At 36.3% G+C, this 11,104-nt stretch overlaps 1 protein-coding gene across 1 annotated transcript; it reads right to left on the bottom strand.

Annotated features, from left to right (window-relative positions):
• Positions 1–1,543: 1,543 nt before the first annotated feature.
• On the bottom strand, positions 1,544–3,139 carry LOC115980184. Its single transcript, XM_031102464.1, has 2 exons — positions 2,295–3,139; positions 1,544–2,081 (listed from the first exon to the last, which is right to left on the bottom strand). The coding sequence occupies exons 1-2, from the start codon at positions 3,137–3,139 to the stop codon at positions 1,544–1,546; spliced, it is 1,383 nt and encodes a 460-aa protein (XP_030958324.1).
• Between the last annotated feature and the right edge of the window lie 7,965 nt (positions 3,140–11,104).

Here is an 11,104-nt window from a genome sequence, read left to right as displayed (position 1 = left end):
CTTTGTGGACTTTGTAAATTTTCTCACCCTATGGATGATCCGTCCACTTTGTGGACTGTAGATTTTCTCACCTTGTGGGTGATCCGTCCACTTTGTGGACTCAAATATTCAGACACTATGGGTGATCCGTCCACTTTGTGGACTGTAAATATTCTCACCTTATGGGTGATCTGTCCACTTTGTGGACTTTAATATTCACACCCTATGGGTGATCCGTCCACTTTGAGGACTTTGTAAATTTTCTCACCCTGTGGGTGATCCATCCACTTTGTGGACTTTAATATTCACACCCTATGGGTGATCCGTCCACTTTGTGGATTTTGGTAGTCATCTGCACCCATGGTTATCCATCCTTTTTTGAGAATTTAAGTAGAAAAATACGGTTGTGTCTGAATAATTCCTCTTTTAAAAAAGAAAATGCGTTTGTAGAAAAGTACCTGCCCCCTTGGGCTTAAAAGGCACAAAATATTGTAGCAAAAATTACTAAAGGAAAACTAGTAATTGTAGCTAAAATAAGAATCGCTATTTTTCATATTATCTCTGCTGGTAGTATTTTCGTAGATGCTCCATGTTCCATGGGTGCTGCAGCTTTTGTCCGTCCATCGTCTCGAGGTGGTAGGTGCCCTTCCTCAGCCATGATGCGATTCTGTAGGGTCCTTCCCAGTTGGGGCTGAGCTTTCCTTGCGAAGGATCTCTAGCGGCACCTGATAGTTTTTAGACCCCTTAAACAATTGATTAAACCTAGGTAATTAGCCAAGTTGTTACTTAGTCTAATTAAACAAGTCTAGGTTATCACAATATAAAAGATCAAATCATGCAAAGCAGCGGAAAATAAATAACACAAGATATGATCACCTAGGAAACCAAACCGGTAAAAACTTGGGGAGGATTTGACCTAGCTATCCTCAAGGTAAACTTGAATCCACTATCTTGAAAGAATCGAAGTTCATACAATAAGACTTACAAGCCCCCACGCTCGACTTCTTATTGCTACCAACCAGTAGAACTTACTGACACGACCACGTGCAAGCTCCGAATCCATGGACTCCTTCTTTCTTGGATTCACCACCAGCTACAAGCACACTCGCTTGTGTTTTCTTTAAGCTTTAATGGCAGCAACTGAATTGATCATCAAGGCATAGATAAATCTTTTCCTTGAAAACACTAAGTTTGTGTAAAGGAAAGCTCCTCTAGATCTCACAAGAGATTTACACAAATCGCAAATATGAGCAACACTAAAACGTGGCTAGGGTTTGCCTTTTATACTTAGGAAAAATAAGAAACCCTAAAAACGTTTTAAAATACTTAGGGCTGAGTTGGACGAATCTGCAGAAAAACATTCTGCCCGAGCTTCGATTGATCGAGCCTGTCTTTCGATCGATCGAGCTAGCCCGAAAAGCACAATACTTCCTGCTTTAACTCGATTCCAACTTTACATAAAATCACAACTTTGAGCTAGACTAAAAACACTTCTAAAACATTGTTTTGATCATGGTTTGCCAACAATACAAATTAGAGTTCTAAATACATAAAATCCTAAACTTTAGAACCTAACAGCACCCATTACTTTCCGTAGTACAAGATCACTGACCTGAAAGTCCCTATGCCTCACTTTGGTGTTGTAGTGTTTTGCCATTAGATTCTGATAACGCGCCAACCTCTGCTCTGCTGCCGCTCTGACTTCATCCACTAGGTCGAGCTGAAGGCACATGGCCTTTTCGTTCTCATCCATGTCGTAGTTCTCCACCCGATAGCTTGTGAGCCCCACTTCTGCGGGAATGACAACTTCATTTCCGTATGCTAGATGAAATGAGGTTTCTCCAGTGGGGGTTCTTGCTGTAGTCCGGTATGCCCACAGAACACTTGGTAACTCGTCTGGCCAGATACCCTTTGCCTTCTCGAGCCGGGTTTTGATTATCTTGAGCAAGGACCGGCTCGTGACTTCGACCTGCTCATTAGCCTGTGGGTGCGCGGGTGACGAGTAGTGGTTCTTGATTCCTAGTTCCGAACAGAAATCTCTGAATGCGTTGTTGTCGAATTGCTTGCCGTTGTCAGAGACCAGTACTCTGGGTATCCCGTACCTGCATATGATATTTCTCCAGACCAAACTTCAGATGTTTTTCTCCGTGATAGTGGCTAAGGCCTCTGCTTCTACCCATTTAGTGAAATAGTCTATGCCAACTACCAAAAATTTTAGCTGCTTGACCGCTGTTGGGAATGGGCCCATGATGTCCAGTCCCCATTGAGCGAATGGCCAAGGAGCCGTCATCGTGGTTAGCTCTTCGGATGGTTACTTGATGAAGTTGTTGAACCTCTGACACTTGTCGCAAGACTTGACATAAGCCTCTGCGTCCTTCTGCATGGTGGGCCAATAATACCTTGCTCGCACAAGCTTGTGTACCAATGATCTTGACGCTGAATGGTTTTCGCAAATCCTCTCGTGTATCTCTCTCATGACGTAGTCTGCCTCTTCCGTACCCAAGCATCTCAGATATGGATGGGAGAAACTTCTTTTGTACAGGACATCTTTTATCAAGACGAATCTCGCTGCCTGGACCTTCAGCTTTCTCGCAGCCTCCTTCCCGTCTGGTAAGACCCCATTTTTTAAGTATGAAACTAACGGTGTGGTCCAATTACTTCCAGAGCCTATCTCCTGTGTGTCACCGGAATCTATTAGTGGAGAAAGTTGAACGAAAGAGAGTACATTACCGGGGATGATCATATGCTCTGCTGAAGCAGCTTTGGCAAGACGGTCGGCTTGCTCATTTTCTCCTCTGGGGACTTTGATGATTTTGGCCTTTAGGTCGTCTACTCTTCTCCTTACTTGATCAAGGTATCTCCTCATTCTTTCGCCCTTGCACTCATAGTCTCCATTTACTTGGTTAGCCACGACCTGAGAGTCGCAGTAAATGACTACGCTCGCAGCTCCTGTTGCTTTGGCGAGGTCGAGACCTGCTATTAATGCTTCGTACTCTGCTTCATTGTTGGTGGTGGGGAAGTCGAGACGGACTATACATTCAACCCTGTCTCCTTCGGGTGATAGTAGTACGATGCTAGCCCCCCCTGGCTCGCCTATTGGATGATCCGTCTGTATATATGCTCCAACAAGGAGACTCTTCTGCCCCCTGGTCTTTGTCATGAGTGAATTCTGCTATGAAGTCTGCTATGAAGGAAAGGAGGTGGAAGGAATTGACCAAAACTTGCTTTTATATTTGGAAAATTATTCATACCATTTGTTTTTCATTAGTGTCCTTATCTGTGCTTGATTCCTTATTAGATCATTCATGTTAAAGATTTTACCTTTTAAGAGTCTTTTTCTCTTTGCCAGTTATATCATTTAAGTGAATTTCCATATCTTGCTCTAATTCAACAATAGCATTTACTGTTACTAACATTATTGACCTCAAGAAGGCCGGTACTAATGAGGCGGGCTTACTGGTGGTGATTCATAACCATCTTGGTCAGGTCATGGGGGCGCTTTCACAAAGAATTCCTTTCCAAGGTTCTGTAGCAATGATGGAGGCATTAACTGCTAAGAGGGCCATTGAATTCGCTCTCAAAATTGGAATATGGAAAACGGAAATAGAAGGTGACACAGTAGTGGTAATGAAAATTCTAAATGACTCGGATGTGAATCTGTCACCTGTTGAATTTATTCTGCAGGAAGCTAAGTTGATGGCCAAAAATATGGATTGTTACTCTGTTGCTCATGTGGGAAGAAATGGAAACAAGGTTGCTCATGCCTAAGCTAGGAGAGCTGTAGCCTCTTCTAATTTACTGGTTTCTTTGGCTGATGTTCGCCAGACATTGACGGATTGAAGCTTTAGTTTGTAATGACTTCTTTTCAGTTTAAGAAAATTTTGAATCTTGATTTGAAAAAATATATATATATTTTGACCTCAAGGTAAGTTGTTGTCATATTGCATACAAGTCTTAGTATCCGCTCCATATCATAATAGTATCCTAATTAATGAAGCAATGGTTGTGGTGGATATGAAATAACTAAGTACAAACCTACAACAAATTATAAATAAATTCTAGTCCTTCTCTGAGTTCATAAATTTCTTAAAGAGTAGCTCTAGATAGCAATTGAGCTTGCTAGTTTGGGTAGCTAGCTCATTCGCTAATTAAATCAATACACTATGCTCCATAAGACATTGCGTAGATGGCCTGCACAAAGCTTAAAGCACTTAGGTTTGGCGATGATGTACTGTGCTTGAATGTTCTAGAAAATAATGCTAAGAACTCAAAGCTTGAAGATAGACTTGGAAATTAGTGGTATGAAGATGTTTCATTCCTTGGATCAATTTATCAAAGTGATTCAAACAATCAAAACTACAGGGGTGAGATCAGAGCTTGTAGGATCATGCGTAGCTCATTGAACTGCAAAAAGAGGCAGATGGAAGGAGAGGGGGGGGGGGGGGAGGAGCTATACATGAGTTGCAACTCTTTGACCCCTGAAAAAATGGATTCAAAGCTTTTGAAAATCAGTTTAGTTTCTTTCCACGATGCAAGTATTATTGTATTAATAAGCTTAGAAAATCCTTGGTTTTGGACAATACATTATTAGATTTCCTTGTTCAATATCGTCACTTATTCCCAAGGAATGAGCAATATAATATAATGAAAGAAAATCTGATGCCATTAAATCAACCCTTCATCCATAACAAAATTTAATTAATAATAAAAAAGTTTTTGTTCCACCTGGAAGTTTGTCTAGTTGAATAAAGTGGCTATTGTCTCGTTTGCCATTGCTTCTTTGGTATACTAGTACATTCAAATGCACATTTCTTGAGACCATAGGAAGTTGACATTGAAGTTAAATTTAGTTGAAGTCGTAACGAATTTGAACCTGATATCTTGTATGATTATCAAAGATATGATTTTCAGTTTATTAGTTAAAATTTCACACCAATTGAATATCTTAAATGATTAGTTGATGAGAATTCATAGCAAATGCCAATTTAATTAGGATTAAGGAGTAGTCGAGTTGAGTTGAAATATTAAGCAAGGGCAGTTAAGATGTAGAAAAATTTTTTTGTGATTCTCAAAAAAAAAAGAAAAAGAAAAAGGTTTTTAAATTTTTTATTTTTTACACTAGTTGGAAAATTCCAAGGAGCTTGAGTTGCAGCAAAATAGAGTTGCATGAATTAATTCAGGACACCATACGGCAAACAATCTATACGAGTCAGTATTTGTAATGGAGTTTCTGCTTGATTCCAGTTTTACAATTGTCACACAGAGAAAGATTGATTCTTCTTTTTTTTTTTTATGGAGAATAGAGTAATTGAGTGCACCTTGTGCAATTAAAAGCTTGAATATCCAACCTTTTATAATAAGATCACTTGCAACTTTTGTCCCAAAAATCCAGCAAAGAATAAATGGGAATAGTTGCTATAAAAACATCATGTTTACGTAACTATTACTACAAGTACACCATCAACATTCCATCTGAATGTATGCATAGAGACAAGGAATAGAGAAAGGAACTGCAGCAAGCAAGCTGGCGTTTGCTGGAAAAATGACAAATCTGTTATGCTTCCCACCATATATTTACTCATGTGTAGAATTTTCTCTATCAAACTTTATCTTCCTACTGTTTGCTTATCATGTCCGGGGACGTCAAACCTGTGCTTTATTCTTCATCCGAAGCTTCACTGGTTGTATATTTCTCCGCACATACACAGAGAGGCAAGACTTGTTCAAGTAATACAAATTCTGGGATGTGATAGAGTGGGTACTGTGCTAGCCTCCTTACTGAGATTTGGCAATATTTCTTTTAAAGCTGTTATGTCATTAAGAAGTTCCTTTTGCTATCTCCTGTCATCAGCCTTGGCACCTTGGGAGCTCACTAATTAGATATGAAATGGAAAAAGCTAAAGATTACGCACATACATACAATCATCATTTACAACAGTAACAGGAATTCTGAGTTACATATGTAACAAACCAATAAAGGCCGTATAGAAATTTTACCATTTTACCGTTTTTTACAACTCCCCCCCCCCCCCCCCCTCCTCTTTTTCAAGTTAAGGAAAATAGTTGCTTCAGATGTTTCCTACGAAAAAATGAATGCAATTCATTTGAATGATAGCACCTGCTTTTACTTCCTCTATGAAAGACCAACATTCAATAGAATATTTCTGAAACACACGAATTTCATAAATCCCGCTCTTGTCAGACATGTAAACCATATTTGAGCTCGCGGCTAATGAAATCCTGAATTAGAACATCATCATGATCATGATCTGAATATAATTGTTCAAAGGAAATAAGATATTGAAAATGTTACTCAGGTCAATAGATGGGTGAAGGGGTGTCTTCTATTGGCCTGGTGACATCATATCTCCAATGTTCCCAAACTCAAAGATGCACATTTCGTTCTAAAATTATTAGCCCTTCATGCTAAAAAATAACGCAAATGACTGAATTGGTTTAAAATAACATTTGGTAGTTTGGATGCCGGCTTTTCTAGAATCTTATCTTCTCTAAGAGGGTTGCCACTTGGGCTATTTTGATGGTCACAACTGTTCAGAAGATTTCTCCATGCTTGAAATGCAGCAAAGTCGATATTCATGATATATCGGGTATTATTTAAGCAAAATAGTAGTAGATGTCTTTTAGAAGAAAAGTCCAGCTTCACATTTCAGTAACAATTACCTCTAAAAAGTTTCATTAACTTTTAGAGAATTTGTATTTAGGAATAACTAATAATTATTGTTGCAACAAAACAATAAAATTTTTGTACCAAAAAATAAATAAATGTAGAATTTTTAAAGTTACGAGTATATTATGTAATTGATGCAACATGAGACTTCTTACAGATTTCTGAGACCTTTCGTCAAACTGGTGGTACATACCCAAACACCTCCGTCCCAGCACCCTAACACACATGCACACCCAAAATTGGTTAAAATGTTGTTCAAAACAACCCAACAAAGAAGATCAACCATAAACCATTCCAAATCCCCCGAAAACAACACAAAGGAAATAAATAAAATCACCTAGGGGTTGCTGCCTACATCACGAGTGGTAGCCTGGTAGGTACAATGGAGAATTTAGTAAAGTTCTTGTTGAATTAAAAGCCAACTTTAATAAATGTGACTAATTGTTTTAGGAGGTTCAAAAAAACAATCCTAATAAACTCCAGGGAAAAAAAAAAATCCCCCAAAAACCACACTAATGGGCAGCTGTAATAACACATTAGATGCAACAATGAACCTGGACTTTTCTTAATGACATAACAGTAGGTTCTTATGTGGCAATAAACATGATATTGGTGGCACTTTATGTAACGCCCCAACCCATTTAAAAAAAAAAAAAAAAAAAACTCCACCGGTGCATCACTTCACCTCCACAATTATTTTTCTGGTATGTTTTACCTAAAAAACTCCAGAAGAATCTCTTAAGCTCCCACATCTCATCTTATTTAAAGTAAAATCTCCACGACCCACCTTTTAATATTTATGGGTTTTTATCCTATTTTCATTGGATTGCTCTTTGATATTGTGGGTTTTGTTTTAAGGGTTGTTTTATTGTGTTTGTTGGGACATTTAAGACTTGATTGGAGGTTTTTCATTTAATGTGATGAAATGGATGTATTGTTTGGCAACCATGTAAGTTAGGTTTCTTGAGAATCATGTGGGGTTTTTTTTTTTTTTTTTTATTTTTTATTTTTTGTATATGGGAGATTGGGGTTAATTTTTGAAAGAGGGTTTCCTTGCATTTTGAAAGACTTGAGTATATGTAGACATGGCAAAACGGGCAGATTGGGTCGGGTCGGGTTCGAGTCGGGTCAATCGTGTTGCGGGGGAAAATGGGTCATTTTAAGCAGGTTAAAAACATGTTCGAGTCAATCAGGTTGCGGATCAGGTCGGGTCGACCCGTATTTTTCACATGAATTTTTATTTTTTATTTTTTTTTATTTTATAAAGAAAACAACATGTATTTACCATGTGGAAAGTCATACAACAAATTACTTGATGTAAAATGCATTACTTTGAATTCACCATTTATATCAAGAATGAACTTAGTTAAACTTATTAATACTTATTCAATAATTTTAAAATTATACAAATCCTAACATTGCTATCTAAAACAAAATAACACAAAGATAAGTAAAACAAATACACAAATTTTATTTTTACACAATATCAACATCCCAAAATATGAAACAAAATTACAAATGATTTATTGGATAACTCATTTGACAAAGAATAAAAACATATAAGAAATTTACAATCTTGAAAATTAATTTTATAATCTATTATCAATTGTGGTTGGCACTCTATTTCAATTTGAGATATATTAAAGTTTGATTGTTTACTTATTTATATATGGTCTCTTTTATAAATATTATATCATTGTAAAGCAAGACACACTCTAGAAAATATCATAATTTATTTTGAAAGGCCATTTATTTTGGACATAAATTGTTAAAAAATAGGTCTAAGCATTCATAATTTATGTTAATTTGATACTTTGGCTTCATTATTTTCACACTTGTGAATGTTTCTCATATATGTCTACAATTTTAAATCTATGTTTTTAACTTTATTGTAACCAGATTATCTTGGCATATACTTTGCTATTTGATATCAAAAAATCTTTACTCATTACAGAATGTTCAACCATTCATATTTCAATTAATTTTCATGCAATTATGTTTTATGTCTCAATTTTTTCCTTAAAACTCACAACAAACAATTAAACCAATATTGTCTTATTTTACTATTTTTTTTACCCAAAAAAAAAAGTTTTAAAAAAATGGTTCAGGTTTGGGTTGGGTCACGGGTCAACCTGTTTTTGTTTCGGGTAAAAAAAATCGGGTTCAGGTCAGGTATTTTATGGGTCGGGTCAGGTCGGGTTAGAAAATTCTGACCCATTTTGCCATGTCTAAGTATATGTGGGTGTGACTTTAGTGTTAACTATAAATTTGTGCAAGTGATGTGCATACCAAGTGTTTGATGATTTGTTTATATAAGATTATGAGTTTTATTCCTTGTTTTTAATATGCTTCGACATGTGGTTTTTAATGTAAATCAAGTTTCAAAGCATTTGGGCTAATATTAAAAATATAGCAATTTTGTTTTGGGATCCTAAATCTATTAGGGACAGAGTTGAGTCAGCCACTTTGCATGAATTTTAATAAATTATAGAAAAATCTTTTTAGGCTGAATTTTCTGTGGTACATTGTATACATATAAGGGCATGTTCCCTTAAAATTTTGAATTAATTTGATAAATCTTCATGGACCAAACCATTTTTCAAAGTGGCTGCCCTGCTATGTAGTGAATCTGAAAGTGCAACAGAAACGTTGAGGTTTTGTGGAATTTACTTCAAATCTTTGTTGAATGGATTGGCTTGTAAATTCATGTGTTTTCCTTGACATTTATTTTACTTAAGTTGATTTTAATTACGGTTTGGTTTAATCATTTAGTACCCAAAAATGGGTAACTCATGAGATATGCACATTTGCTTGCAGTTGAGAATTAAAATGCTTTAGATTTGTTTTGTGGCACTATGGGTTCTTGTATGCTTGTTTGGTTCCCGTTTGGCTGTTGGTTTGATTTAGAGGATCTTTCTCGATTTTGGAGACAAATGTATGGTAAACTTTGCGATAGGCCATCCTTGTGTTTCTAGGTTCCAAGATTCTTGGAGATGGACCTAGTGATTGGATTGTTTGATTTCATGGTGCCCGGTTAAGGTAAATTGGTTGGCCTTCTGAGGTAAGCGGCTTCTTAATGAGATTTTTCTAAAAATCATATTGCATAAAACGTTGTTTTTGGGTTAAACACATTTTGGAAAATTATGTGTGGAACTATGTTTTCCTAAAAAGTGTCGTATTGTGATCCTACTATATATGAAAAGCGCATCATGTTTAATATTGCATATGGGGAAATGCATGAGCCTTTGGCATGGAAAAAGATAAGCATCTTTGAATTCCTTTGATAATGGATTTCATGGATTTATGGTATTATTTGAAAATACTAAAGATTTGTTATCTTAACTTGTATTATTTGGGAAATTGACAGAAAATCTTATTGACAAGAAATGATTTTGAAAAATTTGGGAACTTTGTGAAATGCTTGGATATTATAAAGTTTTATGAAACTACTTGGAAATGAACTACGAGTTTCAATTTCATTTAGCTGTGAGCTTTATGTTGTTTTAACCCTTGTCCGTGATAGGTGTGATTACCCTAGTTAGATGCCTCACTTTTTGTGACATCAGTATCTTGGCACCCCGTCTTTGTGGTGGTTTGATGTCTTCGTGGCATAATTTGATGTCTTTGTGGCATAACTAATGTCTTCGTCGCATAACTTATGTTTACGTGACATAATTTGACATCTTCGTGGCACACCTAACGTCTTTATGGCATACCTAACATCTTTATGGCGGCTTGTCATGTGGCCTTGGGTTGGATTTTCAGGTTTTTGAATGGTGTTTTACTAGCTCACAGTATATAGTATGTAGTTTCATGTTGAAATATTTTGAGAAAGCTTGGTGCTACATTCTTTTAATCATTCTTATCATTTTATTAAGAAAAATGGCTTTGCATGATCCAAATGGAAATTCCCAAATTATAACATGTTTTGTAAAATGCTTATTATCTTGAGACTTGCATTTCCCTCCACCCCATTAATTATGCTACTTACTGGAATTTAGCTCATCCCCCTTTCCAATAGTTTTTCAGATCAATTTGCTATACCTCGAGCATTAAGCTTATTTTATTAGTGGTGATTGGAGTATTGTGATAATTGAGAAATTTATACTATGATTGGTTGGTGACTCAACTTATTAAATTTATCAAGGCCATAGCTAATTCTATCATAAGTTGAGCTCTTAAGGTTTGTTAGCCTTGGGCATGGTAGGTCTAGATTTTGTCGTTGAGGTTGCGTATCCTAGGAAGGATTGTGATTTTACGTTGATCCATTTGGAGTTTTGGAATTTCATGTATATTTGGAGACATAATTTGTAATTTGTATTGTTTGTAAATGTCTCATTAATTGTTGACTTATATTGTGGAGAGTTCACAATGTTTATTATTTATCTTTATCAAAAAAATAAAAAATAAAAATCCTCCACAATTTATTTTAATGGT

Source organism: Quercus lobata, chromosome 3 (assembly GCF_001633185.2).
Source record: "Quercus lobata isolate SW786 chromosome 3, ValleyOak3.0 Primary Assembly, whole genome shotgun sequence".
Taxonomy (NCBI): Eukaryota; Viridiplantae; Streptophyta; class Magnoliopsida; order Fagales; family Fagaceae; genus Quercus; species Quercus lobata.
This window is presented reverse-complemented; position numbering and strand designations above follow the sequence as displayed.

Excerpts from the sequence above, each read along its gene's own strand:
- LOC115980184 (XM_031102464.1), bottom strand. The coding sequence starts at position 3,139 with ATGACAAAGACCAGGGGGCAGAAGAGTCTCCTTGTTGGAGCATATATA. Across the intron at positions 2,082-2,294 it reads AGGTTCAACAACTTCATCAA|GTACGGGATACCCAGAGTAC; the intron begins GTAACCATCCGA and ends TATCATATGCAG.